The sequence below is a fragment of the Pinus tabuliformis genome, chromosome 8, assembly GCF_031772625.1.
Source record: "Pinus tabuliformis cultivar Carrire ecotype Pingquan chromosome 8, CPIR1, whole genome shotgun sequence".
Lineage (NCBI taxonomy): Eukaryota > Viridiplantae > Streptophyta > Pinopsida > Pinales > Pinaceae > Pinus > Pinus tabuliformis.
The window spans coordinates 1,617,883,201-1,617,900,335 of NC_142294.1; the positions used below are offsets into that span (position 1 = coordinate 1,617,883,201).

Consider the following 17,135-nt stretch of genomic DNA (forward strand, 5'->3'; position numbering starts at 1 on the left):
GAGAGGGGTGTGGTTGCTAAGGTGACAATGGTAACAGTCATGTGTGTTGCACATTGTCTAGGTCATTTAGTGAGGTTTTGCACTAGGTGCTAGATTTTGTTGTAATAGTCCATATTCGAGAGAGAGGAGAGCCTTGACTAAACCCACTCAAAGATTGGGCTTAGCTTGAGTTTTAAAGAGATGAAGCCTACTCTTAAGTGCTGAATTGCGTTCTTTGAGTCACCAATAATAAGTAGAGAGTAAGTCTTTAGGGTGATTCAAGAATTCACTTCATAAAACAAAACATATAATTATGCTTGATTATTGGTAGCTAGATCCAAACTGCATTTTCTTTAAAACAACCGATACACCTACAGGCCAAAAGAATAATTTAGCATCTCACTGAAAAAACATTAAATCTTTACATTTTTCTAATTTATTAAAGTAAATAAATCCAAAAAAATTATAAACAATTATTCAACCATAATTAAAATTGTACTTATATTTTAAATAACATTAAAACCATGTCTCTTTCGGTATGATTACTCAAAACTTACACATAATCCGAATGTACCCGTAAATTATTGTTAGAACAGGTACAAACTCATTGGGGGATCTTGAAAGTGTCGAGAGCAATCTCAGCTGCTCATGAAAACATTTTAAATATGAAAAAACCTACGAAAGGTTTTACCTGCTCAATATTTTATGTGCGATGAGGTTTGTGGACTCGAGGGCGTACAGAGCACAACTGATGTAGACGATCTGATGTCTTTTGCTCACATAATCAATGTGTAAGCAACAGAATTAACAACCCAGATCAAAGGGATCTCCGAAGAATGCCACTCCTATCAGATCGTTTTGTGTTGAATACTTCTCGATGCATAGACGGTCACACGAATCTGGTGGACTGTTATGCCCACACAAGCTCTGCATGCCATCAGTTTTCACAGAAAATGCATATGTCACTGAAGGCAATCAACAGACTTATAATTTCAAGATTTGGCATACATGCTTTTAATGTTTGCCTGGAGTCTGTTCCCTGCAGAAACTTGAATTTCAAGGTAATTGTCCCCGTTTTATCTCTAGTCCCTGCAAGTGATTGTTCATATTGTATTCATATTTCAAGACTCCTGCGTTGTCCTGAACTTTGCATCTAACACTGTTCTTTTGTTGGTTTCCTGTTTGGCAATGGCAGTTGTGTTCATTGTTGGGACCTTCAGATCTAAGCTAATTCCCATTAAGCAGAGCTTAATCGTCAAATAGGTTTACAACTTTGCGAAAGTCTCCGAAAATTCTCAAGTGGGTCTAACTTTTAAGTATCTTGGAATTTTCATAAAAATTCTAAAGTGGGTCCAAGTACTTTGTCAATTTTTGGAGAAATTATCATTTGGGTACAAGTATTTTGAAAGCTTCTGCCAGAAAATTTCATCAATTGGTTTGAAGATCTTTGTATTGGCAGCTTTCAATGGCGGCTTTCAAGCAACCGGGAAGTGGTGGGTTTATAGCAGCAGCAGCAGTCTTTGTATGTTTGCTTGTAATTCACATGAGTCTAAGGCCTCCCGCGCAGCAGCATGAGTACCTTGGGACTTTTCCTCCTATGTATGTCAATTCTGCTATTGTGTTTATTGTTCTGTTCGCGTTATTAAAAATTCTTCTTTGGAGAATTTTGTCAATTACAATGCCTTTGCACTTAGAGTGCTGAAAAAATATGTTAAGGTGGACAACCTAATTGATAAGAAAATTTCTACAGAAGAGAGTTTACTCCCTTAATTTTATTCACTGTTGACATATGTTACATGCACAGATAATTTTTTCTTCGTTTAATACAGAGACAGGACTGTAATATCCAGAACAGGCAGTCCACGAAAGAGTATATGGAACGTGCAGAGCCTTGTGCACTGGAAGCCTTGCGAATGGTGGACTGCAAAACCCATAACAGGTAATTGATTATTTGCCTTATTCTTTTTGCAGATGAAGTTTATAAAGTTTTAATTGTGTGGAGGTAGATCTACCTCTGAATCATCTATAATATTCTTTAAGATCCTAACTCAAAGGTCTTACTTGAACTCCTGTAAGGCCCTAATACCAAGCTTTGATTAGACAAGGTACTGGGCCCTGCGCTCAGGTAAGGTCCTGGTCCCGACCTCTGCTAAGGCAGGCAAGGTCTTGACTGAAAAGTCTTACATAAGGAAAGGTCCTAAGCAAGGTATGTATTAATTCCTTGCCACTGAAAATATGCAGGTCCTCCCGTGGAAAGCAATGGATACATCAAAGTTGATTGCCATGGAGGTCTTAATCAGATGCGACGAGATGTAAGTGTCTGAAATAACGGATCAATTCTGAGTTGAGGTTGATTTTTTTCCTTGAAAAATGCTTCTCATACTGAATTAAAGCACAAAATCCAAATTGGCTCGCGCCAAGCAAAAAGTTCTTAAGATAGGTTCAGTTACTTGATCTCAACTAATTAAGTACAAGTCAACAAGCATACTCCATCTGGAGGCCATTCTCTCTCTCTCTCTATATATATAAAATTTTCCAGGGAATAGATCTCAACTAGTTATGCATAAGTCAGCAAGCATACTCCATCTGCAGGCCATTATATATATAATTTTCCAGGTAATATATTCCTAGGAAACTGCCTAGGCACTTCCCCTCATTCTGAGGATGGTACCCTGGCTAAACCTTAGATTCTTCAAGGCACAAAGCCAGGTCAACAACTCATTAATAGGTCCTTTACTGCTCATCAGCAATCGGTCCACTAAAAGCATACATGTCTCAAAGTGAGATTTGAAACTAGGTGGGAAGGGTAACAAGTTATCCTCACAACTACTCAGCTATGCCCAATTGACTCTGAAGACTAAGATATACTCCAGTCATTTTGAATTATTTCACCCAACCCAAACAAGTATTTTTCTTTTTTCTTGCATATATATTATGAACTATCTAGCTCGGACTTCTCTGTTTCCCAAACCCAGAAACGAGTTTGTTGATAGTGTTTACCTTGCCAATCTTGTTGTCTCTGCAGCTATGCGATGGTGTAGATGTTGCTCGTCTACTCAATGCGACGTTAGTCCTGCCAAACTTTGAAGCGGCTTCATATTGGAATGATACAAGGTAGCGTACAATGTCTGATATGAGTAGGCATATTACTAATGTTCTGGAAATGTTTGACGATGCAATGAAAACATTTAGAATCTTCTTTGAAGTTTTGCAAGCAAAGAAATACTGGTGCCCTTGTTTTTATGGTTACGTAAACAGATTGCTAGGAAACAAATATGTCAATTCTGTGTAGCAGGGGAAACTGAAATTAACAGCATGTGTTATTAAAGGATTGAATATATAACCACATAAGGGAGAAGAATTCAACTACTTCCACAATTTGGAGTCAATAAAGTTATGAAAATAAATAGACTCAGAACTAGAGAACTTTGGGTGTCTTGACTCTTATTACACAGATCAATGAAAATAGGACAGACATTTCAGATACGTTGTAAATAGGACAGACAACTTGTAATGTACATGTTTGATAGACCAATTGGTCTAATATGCTAAGTGAATTTATTCAAATTTCACCGTCAGCTTATCCCTTTTTTATCCCCAATCAGCCACTAAAGAATGGTCAATCATGGCCTTCTGTGTTCAGTGATTTGTTTCTTTGGGGCTCTTGGTAGCTGGAACTGGGAGCTGATATGTTAGCTACAAACTTGCTCTCAATCATGGCCTCCTGTGCTAAGTGATTTGTTTCTTAGGGGCTCTTGGTAGCTGGAACTGGGAGATGTTAGGTACAAACTCGCAAGAGTCGAGCCTTTTGTAAATTTGTCCATGAAAAATGCGAATTGGCTGCTAGCATAATTATGTTGCTGGATGCATCGGATAAATCCTATTATCTTGGGGAAAAGACAGCTTAACCTAAAGGAGCATGCCAAACCCAGACATCAGAGTCCAAACATTATCTGTTTCCATCATAGTTGTTAAGTACTTTTGAAAATTCTTGACAATTTTGTTGGTTTGTATAAAGCACATATGCACGGGGGAAGAAAAGAATGAATTGTCACAGTAAACTCTCTTAATTTTATATTTTATCAGATAAGATTGAATAATTTTATTAATGACCACAAAAGGTAGGTCAATGGGACCTAAAGGTTTACCTAATGTGAACGAAGTGTGGCACTGCGAAAGCAACTCCTATAACAACGCTGAAAGTGAAAGTAAGGAAGCATAACTACGTATCTGGATAAGTTATTTGCTATTAAACCAAATAATATAATAGTATAAGTGTAGGGATACAATAGAAAGGCTAGAGACTGAGATCCCTGTGCTGAATGAGAGGGAGGGAGGGGATGGCAAGGCTTTCTGGTCTTGATGGGAAAGGGTGAGAGGGGCACTGAGGTACATGTTTATGATGTGCAGATTGTTTCAAAATTGGATCAAATTATCCCAAATTTTTATGTTTAATTTAAGGATGTGGATTATCCTATATTAGTTTATTTCAGTTCTAGTTTTAGCAGAATATGGCACCCAACTAAAAAGGTCATTAAATCTTCAGCACCCCTTTAATGACCATTTTATTTTCTCTTACACCAAGCATCTCCCTAAACTTCCAGCGTTTCTCCTTGATCAAAGCTTTCATGTAGATGTCTACCAGCTATTCTTTAGTTTTGCAGTACACAGCCGTAACTTCTCTAGTGTTGCAAAGAATGTGAGCTTTGAGCTTGAGGCCTCTCCCGAGTCCCAAGTATATGGCCAAGCATGATTGGTTTAGATATAGGAAAAAGGTGGAGAGGGGGTTATTGAACTCCCTGAATAGGAAATGGAATTGACCATGTATCTCATAGTAATAGGGATGTCTGAAAATAAAGTGCTCCTTTTCCTTTGTCTCTTGTAAATGGTAGATTTGCCATAACCTATCCTTATGTGGTATCTGGTGCTTAACTTCTACTTGAATCTAGTGAGGACCCACTCGGAACTGGCCTAGGGGATCCTAGGTCCATGCCTCTCATGTCAAAGCATGTAAGGGGACCATGCTATGAGGCCATTTTTCATCTCTCAGAAGTGCTTTGCATAAAAGGCCATCTTGGGTCTCAAACATCCAAGGGGGACGATCCATGTGACCTAGATATATTTCTTGTAAATACCTTCCTTGACAATCCCATTCATCTCTTGCTTATTAGGCAAGTGTTGACCAAGAGTATTCAAAGAATACGTGAATGAAGGCAGTCTATGATATACTAGCTAATTGAAGGAAACTTGAAACCTTTGAATTCCAAGCCAGTGCTCTCTCGAAACGTGGGGTAGAATGAGTCATGGCCTCCCAATATTGGTAGTCAAGGTATGGGTATTGGTCTTTCCCTATCATCGAATCTTTGAAGGTGATGTAGCAACTCAACTAGTCTGAATATAGTCTTGATGAGTAAAGGGTTTCTACAAACTTTGCTTGGATGATGGGGCGGGGGACCATCCTCTGGCATTTGATGATATAATGGAGTAGAGGGTTTACCCTCTCTTGGTATGGGCCCAATTTAATTTGAATAAGTTTGGTCCCAATACGTTTGAATTGTATGAAACTATGAGTTTGATAATGGGGTGCATGAGGTCCAATTTGTATGAGATGTATTGAAATGGTGTTGGAAACATTGACTCTCTATAAGAGCAAGAGATCCATACCCCTTATTCACTCAAGGTTGGAAAGCTTGCCCCAATTTGGATGAGATGTATTGAAAATGGTGTTGGAAACATTGACTTTCTATAAGAGCAAGAGATCCATACCCCTTATTCACTTAAGGTTGGAAAGCTTGCCTCAACCCAAACCTGGGCTTTAAAAAGTTGAAAATTGAACCCTTTGGAGTAAAAGTGGAAATTTGAGAGGGACTTCTTCAAATAGTTGAAGGTCATCATCTTGGATTACCCAAGGCCGATTATCAACTCTCGGAGGTCACAAAACTTCGCAAGAGCATCCAATTGCCTTTGTAGTGTATACAAAACCTCAAGAGTTGAGGCCAAGAGTGCTATGTCATTGGTGAACAAGATATGGAGATTAAGACACAATGGAAGAGACATCTATCACCTAGATGGATTGCTTATGTAAAAATTCCTTCAACTCATCTGCATAGATCTCGAATAATGCAGGTGAGAGGGGACACCCTAGCTTCAGCTTGATGGTACTCATGAAATTAGATAATCCATGTGTTGTATGAAGATAACTAAGGACTGCCTCATAAAGTCCTATGATAACAATGATAAGAATCTTTGAAACCCTAATGTCTTTGAGCCTTTGAAACATGGCTTCCCATGGAATTAAGTCAAAAGTTTTTTGTGAGGCTACAAAGTAGTAGAAGATTTGTGAAGAATGATGTCTCACCTGCTAAATGACCATTGATAGAGTGAGGATATGATCCATTGTCTAATATCTTGGCTTGAAGCCTGCTTGGCACCTGCTTGGAAGGTTTCTCCTTTGAGCCCTTTGAATAACTACAAATGAAAGGTTGTGGCAACTAGAGCTGAAATAAAATCAAAACATGTCACTAGATACAAAGATTGTGCATAATCTCCTTGAGCGAGGATCAATGTTTTAAAAGTTGAATTGAACTCATAATTGGTTGAGGGTCAGATCGAAATCAAACTAGAATTTCCCCATAGCTTGGTTTGTGGACTGGTTTATTAAAGCATACATACAATATTAATATTTTATTGAAAATAAATATATTCATGTACATTGATGTAAATCCAAGATTCTAAAGTTTAAACCATGTTTCCAAACCATTAGAGAAAATATGCAAAATCTACTCATATATATATATACCATGTAAGGGAGAATATAGCAAAATGGCATTGAGTGTGAAGACTTGGGAGGGGAAATAGGGCACCAGTGAGAACTTTAAGAATAATTTATAAGTTATTTGAAAATATTTATTCAATAGCGCTTAGAAGGCGGGCCCCTTTAGGAAAATTTTGCCACCAGTTAGTACATGGCTTCTAGAAGATTGGTTGGTCAAGTTGCCTCAACCTGGCTTCTAGAAATTTGGTTGCTTCAGCTGTAGAGCATGGTCAATTATCTAAAGTGAGTCCTTAAGTCGACACTGTGCTTACTTCTCTACTCACACAATCATCGTCCTTGTGGAAGGGGCTATAGTTACGACATTACATCCATAGGCTATCGCAAAAGATCACCATACCACTCCCCATAATGCTAAGTTGGAGTCATTAGAAGGCATCTATTTATGAAGAAAGTCTTTGTTATTTATATTGGGATTAATTGTGCTAAAAAGGGTCCTCGATGGTGCAAACCTATATTTGTCAAGTAGAGGAGGGCTAAATGAAATAAGGGCCTGTGATGGGGGTGGTTTTGATTGCTAAGAAAGATGAGGAAGAAATTCAACAACATTAATAAGAGTGGCAATTGGGCAATGATGGTAACAATGAAGTATTAGGATTATTGTCATCACCATCCAACATTAGCAACTTCTAGCCATTATTATTAGAACCAGATAAGAACTGACAAAATCGGTTGGTCTGAATGGTTCCAAGGCTGTATTGGTTTGGTTGAAGGAACAAAACTAGAAATAGCCAATTTGATACGCAACTAAATAGGTTGGCTTGATAATTGAAACTAATCGACTTGATACAAAATTGACCATAATTGCACAAACTAGTTGATTCTATATGGAACCATAAAACCGTGAGAGGGATTGCATAAACTCAATTTTTTTAAAAGAACATTTGTTAATACTTTAGAGCTAACCGTAAATCGCTACTAATCCTATTTTGGGCTCGAAGTCAGTGAGAGCCTTTTTGTTGATGTATTTTGGTTTAGATATGGTTTGCACTCAGTGTAATTTTTGTTATATGCACCCTTGCTATATACATGAGAAGCTTTGCATGTTTATGTATAATAGTTTGGATTCACATGGATGCCCATGAAAATATAATTTTTCTTTCAAATTTGAATATTCTATGTATTTTTTTGTCGATTAGTTTTTTGGGTTGGTTTTGGTTTTTAGGGTCAATCAATTCGATGATCGGTCTAGTTTTGATAACATTGCTTCTAGCATAATTTGTTATCATTGAATTGGATATCATTGGAAGGAAAGGGGTCACCATCAATAGAGGGTCCATCACAATGTTGCACATTTGGAGAGGGCCCTTTACTATGTTGCACAGAGAGGGCCCTTTACTATGTTGCACATTTGGAGAGAGCTTATTAATGTAATGCTCATTGGAGGAAGGATCACCATTGGTTTCCTCATCAAAAGAGGGCTAGAGTCTTCACTAGGTTGCATATCCTTTTGAAAAAACGGAAGGCTAGAAGAGTCCTCCATAATAAGAGAGGAGTTGGTTGAACAAGTAGGTCCATAGGTCTTTAAACATTATTTAGAAGAAGATCTCAAAAAGGTACCCAAGGTTGCATTGAAACTTGATGAATATGTTGTAATATCCACTACAAAAGACTTAGAGTCATGAACAAGTAACTTTGCTAAAGAATAAGAGGCATGTTCCATGGAGATGTGTTATAATCATCGCTAGAAACATCATTGGAAAGAAATAATGTAAGAGATCCTAATAGGCCACGAGGAACAAAATCAAAGAGAGTCTCGTGGTGCTTAGTCACATGGTAGATGGGGTCATAATGATGATACCCACCCATGTTCTAGCAAGGCATATATTGGATAGGTGATGTAATGCACCTTCCATAAGGGAAATGGATCCATGCCCTTGACCCAAAAATTCTAAATTGTGAAATAGAAGGCTTTTGCCTATGCAAGCAATCATAAGGAATCATACTAGAGATAGTAAGAGTAGGTATTTGGTTGATGATAAATGTTGCATAGACAATTGCTTCAATCCTGAAGGAAAGCTTCATTTTCTAAAAGTGAAGCATACAACATGCCATCTCCATGATTTCCCTATTCTTTTGCTCAACTACATCGAAATCACTCAAGCAAGCCATTGCATTGCATATTTGCACTTGACTCTAGTCCAACTTCCATTTGTCCCAATGGTCTATTTGAAGCATGGGAAATAATCTAGGAAGGTCAAAGTTATTTCTTATCTCGATTCCCATGTATAGGAAAGTCAACTTAGAAGTAATATAGTGACAACGATACTCAAAATTGCTTATTGGATTGCCTTACCCAAAGGCATATAGAGCGATATTGATACTCAATAGAAGGAACTCAAGTTACGAAGTAAAACAATTCAATATGTGAAGTATAGCAATAAGTGGGGGGTTAGGTTTACTTGATGTACATGAGTTACCTCGAACTTTGTTTTCCACCCTTCTTCATATGCCTTTTGCCTTTGATTGATTTTTCTTCATAACTGTTTGGGGCTCTAGGGGATGAGATCATGATGTGTAATATATAGCAGTGGATACCCCCATAAGGTGGGGTAGTTCATCGGCCATTAGGGGTTGGGACAATCATGGGTTCCATAATGATGTAAGGGGCTCATCTAGGGCCCACAGGAACCAGGGTGATGGCCATGGATAAGGGGTAGAGCTCATATTTGGCTTTTGCCCACGTGCTAAATTTGTATGTCCCGGCCATCTTTTGCATTTTGTGGTACATTTCCTGTTGTGAGTGGCCAAATTATGCTTTTTATTTTCTTTTTAATTCCATCAACCTTCGGGCATCGTTGCAAGCCCAACCTAAGGTGTGGACAAGGGGAGACGGAGGCTAACCTTATGTGGACCCGGATGGGAAAAGAGATGAATGGGGCTAAAATGAATGGAAGGGGGTGATATATATGGTGTCGGGAAGCGGGACCACACAACCAAAATCGATATTTCCCATGTAGTGCCAACCCTAAATATGTAAGAGATGTTGTCCTGTCTTGTTATGTTATGTAAATGTTTTGACTTGGTCAAAATAAAATAAAATAAAAATAACCCTATGTTAAAATAAAAATTCTACGCTATTATTTTTTTAATCAATTTTTTTTGGGTAGTTAAGGTAATTTTGAAATAAAAATAAAAATAGCCCTATGTTAAAATAAAAATTCTATGTTATTATTTTTTTGAATTAATTTTTGTTGGGTAGTTAAGATAAACTTGACTTGGTCAAGTTATAGGTGGTTTTTGAGCTCCGGGTTTATGAGAACCCATGGTATAGCCCATGGTTTTCATGTGGAATATAGCCTATTTAAAAGGGGGAATTAAACTAGCCTAGATCCATCTTAACTTTGGATCTACCAAGTGCCGAGAGGGATCAAATCTCTTGAGATGTGAATATCTTAAGATGCAAAAAGATTTGATCCCTCTCGGCACTTGGTAGAACCGAAGACAATTCCTCACAACAGATCTTATAAAAGTTTGAAATCTTAGATTATGCAAATTAATTTTCCTTAGATCTAGATTAACTAACTATTAGCTTTGCTTGAATTTATGAAATAGCTTAAGTAAGAAATAGAAAGAACAAACACATAAGCACACCATCCACACAAATGAACACTATTTATCTTAGGAAACCCAATATGTTGGAAGGTGAGGCCTATCCTCTTCTCTCTTTGCTTCAATTACAAAAATGCACATACAAAGGAATGCTAAATTACTATGGCATTATCTTTTGACTTTGTGGCTTGAATGATTGCTAAAGGATCCTCTTCCTCCTTTGTTATGCTCACAAAGTACCACTCTTAGATGTATTTCTCAACTATCGAACAAGATACAATGCTTAAGAATGGAACCCCTTCTCCTCATAGTGGCCCAATAGCTAACATAGCCTGGTAACGATATAGGGGTAGGGTGTTGACTTCCTCAACTTTTAACTATGATAAGGTTTTGGATCTTCTAGAATCTTCTTGAAAGTCCACACGTAGCTAACTCCACATGTGTGAGTAATGTGGGGGAGTTGACGTGGCATCCACTTGTACCATGGTGGTTAACAAGGGTAGTCAACCTGCAGGGGGCATAACTTTTGCATGCGAGATGCGATTGAGGTGATTTTTGTACTGTTGGAAAGATATTGCTGTGTGGATCAATCAAAAAGGTGTGGGCACAATTTCTGGAAATGAAACTCCAAAAAGCGTGGTTTGATACCTCAAAATGGCTATGGAAGGTTCGAGATTCCATTTTTCCAAATTGGGACTTGCCACAAAAATGGGTCCCGTCTACTAATCACTCCAATTTTTCCACCCAAAAAGTACCAAGATACATGACAAATTATATGATGAACCAATTTGGATCATACCTTCCCATTTAGGGAGGCTTTTGGTCCACAAAAGCTTTACTGAATGAGGTGAAGAAAAATTTCCTCTACCTTCTCCTTCGAGTACCATTTTTCTTTGCCTGGAAGTTGTCCTTTCATCCCACTTTGCCAAAGGTCATTCTAGCCCTGCCTTGTAGTTCTGGATTTCTTTTGCAAAGCTATATCTTTTGTCAACTTTGCTTGAGCATCTAGTGCCAAGTGCTCTATGGTAGCTGGGACCTACTCCTCTTGATCCAACATGGAAGGCTCACAGAGTTCCAAATTCTTCATATTCATTATTGAGTAAATGTGCATATATGGGGATAGACTAAGTTTGTAGGTGTTATCTCCCACCATCTCCAACTCCTCAAAAGGGCCATTCCACAACACCTTGATCTTATTACCAAGACCTTGTAGTCTTTCCTTTTTCAACTATAATCAAACTTTGTATCCCAATTTGAATGACTTCTTGGTTTTATGTTTATCATGCATGGCCTTATACTTTTCTTATGACTTCGTTGATGTCTCTTGTACTTGCAATTGGATTTGCTTAATATTTTCAACAAATTTTTATGCTCTCAATGCTTCTCCAATGATGTCTTCCCTCACTCCTCCCTGTTGTCCATATACAACATCTAAGGGTGAAGGCTACAAATACCCAAAACAAGTCTCTAAAGGGACTTACCAGTAGTAGTGTGGACTAATCTATTATAAGAGTGCTAAATATAGATTAGATTTTCATCCTAGGTCTTTGGATGCTTTTGATTGTAATGACTCAAAAGTTGCATTAAAGTCTCGTTAACTACTTTTGTCTACCCATTTGTTTGCAGATGAATGTTGTATATCTCTTCAACTTAGTGTCCATCTTCTCCCAAAGTGTAGTCCAAAAGGCATTGAGAAATCTGGTATTCTTGTGCAAGAGGATGCTTTTTGGTATCCCAAAGTGCACCTAGACTTGTTCAAAGAACATGTTTATTTTTCCTATCCTTTGATAGTATTTTTATAGGGCATGACAATGCACATCTTGCCAAACCTATTAATTACCGCAAATAAATAGTCATGTCGCTTCTGAGTTGTTGGTAAACCACCCACAAAATCCATTGTAATGCTTTCCCAAGGTTGTGTGGGTGCTTGTAAGGGATATAAATCTTGCTTCCTATTATTGGGTTTGTTGGTACAACAAATCCGGTAATAGGGCCATGGCTAGGGTTTCGTTACTTTTTTCTTAAGCCAATTCCTAGATCCCACAATTTCCCACAAATACGTCTAAAGAAACCTCACTTTGATACCAATATAATCTGTAAAATGTTGTGGATATTCCACTCGAATAGTTCATCACAAAAGCTCTTATAAAATTTTGACAACTTAAAGTATGCAAATTAATTTTCCTTAGATCCCAAATTAGTTAACTATTGGCTTTTCTTGAATTATGAAATTAATTGAAATAAGAAATGGAAAGAACAAGCACATAAACACACCATCCACACAAATGAATCATGGGAAACCCAATATTGGAGAAAACCTAGCTAGAAGGTGAGGTCTATTCTCTTGTCCGTTTTCTTTAGTTATAAAACTGCACATACAATGGAATGGGAACTCACTATGGACCTTTTGACATTGTGGCATGAATGATTGCTACATAATCCTTCTCCTCCTCTGTTATGCTCACAAAATACCACTTTCGGATGTTTTGCTCAATTATGGAACAAAATACAGTGCTATAGAATGGAACCCCTTCGCCTCCTAGTATCCTGACATTTAACATAGTTAATAGACATATAAGGGTAGGGTTTTGACTTCCTCAATCCTTAATTGTCATAAGGTTTTCGACATTCTATAATCTTTACGAAAATAGACAAATGTATGAGTCTTTGGGAGAGCGGCGAGGGGGGGGGGAGGTGGGGGCTAATGTGGCATCCACTTGTACCATGGTAGTCAACAAGGTAAGTCAACTTATGGGTGGCATAACTTTCACATATGAGCTTTGATTGAGGTGATTTTCGCACTATTGGAAAGGTTTGAGTGTGTGGATCAATGTCAATGGTGTGGGCCAATTTCTAGATGTTGAAACCTTAAAACACATTGATTGATGCCTCAAAATGCCTCTAGAAGGTTCCAGACTTTAATTTTCCGAACTAGGGCCTACCATTAAAATGGGATCTAATGCCAATTCCTCCAATTTTCCCACCTAGAAAGTACCAAAATAGATGACAAATTATATGATGATCCAATACAGTTCATTGTAGACTATCTTTATAATGAGGTTGTAGATAAGGTTTTGCCTTGGATGGTTTGCCCTCCTTACCCCCGGGCCCCACCCCTTATCATCTCCTTTTCTGGTACAATGATATGCTATGGCCTTTGTGCTTGATCTTCAATTATTCTTGCTTTGAGATAATATGACCGTGTTTGACATTTACTTCCTCAAGATGAAGCTCAATTTCTTCAAGTATTTTCTGGTGACATTTTATTATGTCTTCCTTATCCCGTTGAAGTTGAACTATGATACTAACGATGAATTTCTTTTGTCCTCCTTCAATTTTAGTTTGCACATATGATTTGAGTTCATTTGTATTTTAATTTAGGGCTTCTTTAACATTCTCGAAGATTTATTCTTCAACTCTTTTTTTGTGTACCTAACCAACATGACTTTAGTAGGTAGGTATTAGACTCTATGTACATCACTATATTGTGTGTATTTTCATGTTTTTGTAATAATGTTATATTTGTAAAAATGCCACTTTATATAATGAGGGCCTAATGATTCTTATCACTGACTTAAGCATTAAGTTAGGTTTTTGTTGGGGTTTTTGCTGTTCTTATTAAAAATGGTGGTTTACCCCCTCTCATGTATCTCTTATCATTTTGTCAATAAAAATGAACCAATTTTTAATGTTTATTAGAGACATCTTCCTCATTGCTCGGATTTGTGGGTTTAATCCTCCCTAGATGTGCTGGTGCCCCCATTGTTTCTTTGCTTATTTTTTGTAACCATTGTTCTGTTTCCATTTGGTTTCAGTAGTGGTTCCATTTGGTTATACCATTATAGGACTGTTGCATCTTTCGGTTGTCTCTTCATGTATGATCCTCAATTCATCTTGAGTTAGATGATATTTCTCCTCTTCATGTAATCCCTTAACATCTTTGGAGAGATGGGGTGGCAGGAGGGGGAGGGATTCTCATTAATCCCGAAGGAATCATCGAAGATAGATATGCTTGGGGGCTTGGAAGGAAGACAAACAACCAAGCAAAAGCTTATGGTTTGTTTCTCAGTCTAACATTGGCTCAAAAGAAGGGCATTAGAAAAATCCAGGTCTTAGGGGACTCCATGTTGATCATTAGGCATATGAACTATATTTCATCAGCAAAAAACATTAACCTAAATCAAATTATCAAGAGATCCCAAGGGTTGATCCCCTCCTTCGATTTCGTGTCCTTTTTTCATATCCTAAGAGGGAATAATCAAGAAGCCGATAAGCAGGCAAACCAGGCCTGCCAGTTGAGCGAAGAAAGAAGTATTGTGAACGAGGTCGAGGGAACGATTTGCATCCCCTAATCACATTCATGAGCTTCAAATATTGGGTTGAGGAAGTCATTCTTGGTCTCGCTAAGAAGTTAGCAAGTATTAGCAATTTGGAATATGAAAGGCTAGCTGCCTATAAGTTCTCCTCCCCCCCCCACTTTCCCTCTCTTTTTGACCCCCCCATCCCCTTCCTCCCCCTCCCCTTTTCTCTATTTATCCCTCCCTTCCCTATCCTCTGCCATTCTCCCCCCTCTCTTCTTGTTTTACCTTTTACCTGTTTCGTCCCTCCTCCTCTCCTCTTCGTTATGTCCCCCTCCCCCGATTCTTTCAATCCCCTGCACCTTGGCCCCTGTCACATCGTTCCATGCTGGGCCTGACCTGTCCTTGGGCCTCATGGCAAGGGCTTCCTTTGTTTGTGGTTGTGACGTGTCTGCGTTCATCATTCTAGTACTACACTTGTGCCTGGTAGATCACAAAGTGTGAGTATCCAACCCCCATGGCCTGGATCCTGTTGCAAAGGCCGACGCACCATCTCAGGCGATAACAAGTTAATGGGAAATTCAGAGAAGCATTTAATTCCCTTGCTCAGAAACGCTCTGGTCACTCGTGGGAGGAAGGTTTGGGTGAGAATGACGGACCAAGAAAAGAGCTGGGAAATAATGGCGGATTGTTGGGAAATTAAGGAGGTTCATCGGGATTACAGCTCCATCAGTACCACTCCACAGTACTGCATCATCACCTAGTCCTGCATATTCTATTTAAGGAATAACGATATGATATGCTTCTATGGTTTAAGGTTCTTTTTTGCTCAGGTGGCCTCTGCGAAGGCCTGGCGGCTGAAGCTGGGGTCTCTAAGTATCAGTTGCTGGGTCTGGGTCGAAGCGCAGGACCTCAAGGTGGTTTCTGGAGGAGATAGCCACAACATAGAAAATTTGAGTGTTGATTTTCAGTGGGTTGCCTGTTTGAGTGCAACTACTAGTGTGAGGGCTGCTAGTTTGCTTGACTGGGAGGGGGTTCTGGAACAAAACCTCGGGGACACTTTGGAATTGGAGGTCGGTGGGTTCTTGGAGTGGTGGGTCGTGGGTATTCTGGAGTCGGGGGTGCGTGATAGGGGGGTCTGTGGCATCCTGGAGAGGCTCGCCAGTGGTAGTCTGAAGACAAATATGAGTGTGCACAACAATTGTGTTGAGGATAGCTCCCTGTCGGGCTCTTGGGGCCATTGCAGGCCTAGGACAGGGGGTTGCGGGCGGGTAATTCTCTGGTCGGCGGTAGCAACAGGTAGGCCTGCAACAAATGTGTGCAGGATCACTTGGAGATTCAAGAAGGTTTGGCTGTGCTGCAGCATTGCATCCACCAACAACAACTGGAGAATCTGGCCATGCAGGAGCGACAATTGGAGAAGAAGGAGCGAATTCGCCAATTGGAAGATGAGGTGGATGTGTTGCGTCAGCAAATTGAACAGTTGAAGCTCAAGATGGAGGAGAGCAGCAAGAGCAATGAAGAAGACTCCATTGGGTTGGATCTGAACAAGAGCAATGAAGAAGAATCCACTGGCCTGGATTTGAACAGTCCAGTACCAATGGATGTTTAGTCTGTTCTCTCTCTGGTTTTGCAAATGATTTTGTATGGCACACTTCAAATGTAAATATTTACTTTTTCAGTTTTGTCGAATATATAGCTATAGGATCTCTGGAATGAGAAATTTTTGTAAGAATCAAAGTGAAAACTCTTATAGAAGGAAAGTGGAACAATTGATGTATCAGCAGCCCTCAGTAGGCTTGAAAATACTTTGTAAAATCCCGATTTTGCACACGAATGGGCGCGTTTTATATATATAAAAATCTACTCATTCTGGTTAAAAAAAGAACCTCTTTGGAGAGAGGGAAAGAGCAAAAGGTAAATTGCTGCAACTATATACATTGTACTCTCAATATTTTGTTAGGTATACAGGAGTACAATATTGGTACGTTGAAAATAATTTTTGTAGAGGTTGGTGAGACATCGTCTTTGACTAAGTCATACATATACACTTACAACTGCTGGTTCAGGTAAATGAAATATACAAAATATAAAACTACATATATAAGACATCGTTGAGTAAGTCTCATCAATTTGTCTCCTATGACTCTTACTTGCCATCATAGTGGACTTGCAAAAAGTCAAATACTCAACTGCAATCCACTCCAAAAAGTTTGAGCCAGACAGAACTCGAAAACATACTAGAGAAATACATGTCACCTTTTTCCCCAAGTGGACATACATCTCTTGACCCATCAATTCTATGCTGTCTTGTAACCTTCATGTTCTATTCAATCTATCGAGGATTGAAAGGGTTTGTCTAATATTCTCTTGCTTTTTAATTTTTGCGTTATAAGTTATAACTGAATATTTATTAATATCTTCAGCATGGGTCCTTTGACATAGGACATTTGTTGTTAAGCTACTTTTTGAAC

General features: G+C 38.7%; 1 protein-coding gene across 2 annotated transcripts in view; it reads left to right on the forward strand.

Annotated features, from left to right (window-relative positions):
• The first annotated feature begins 570 nt into the window (after positions 1–570).
• Positions 571–17,135, forward strand: part of LOC149242265 (O-fucosyltransferase 13-like) — a 70,937-nt gene continuing 54,372 nt past the window's right edge. Inside the window, exons 1-6 of one of the 2 annotated variants that reach the window (XM_089374199.1) lie at positions 574–1,040; positions 1,175–1,278; positions 1,439–1,578; positions 1,809–1,918; positions 2,221–2,291; positions 3,005–3,093. In XM_089374199.1, coding sequence (XP_089230325.1) covers positions 1,445–1,578; positions 1,809–1,918; positions 2,221–2,291; positions 3,005–3,093 — 404 coding nt within the window. In that variant the 5' untranslated portion in view covers positions 574–1,040; positions 1,175–1,278; positions 1,439–1,444. Of the gene's footprint in view, positions 1,041–1,174; positions 1,579–1,808; positions 1,919–2,220; positions 2,292–3,004; positions 3,094–17,135 lie in introns of both variants that reach the window. The other variant, XM_089374200.1, reaches the window with a different exon arrangement.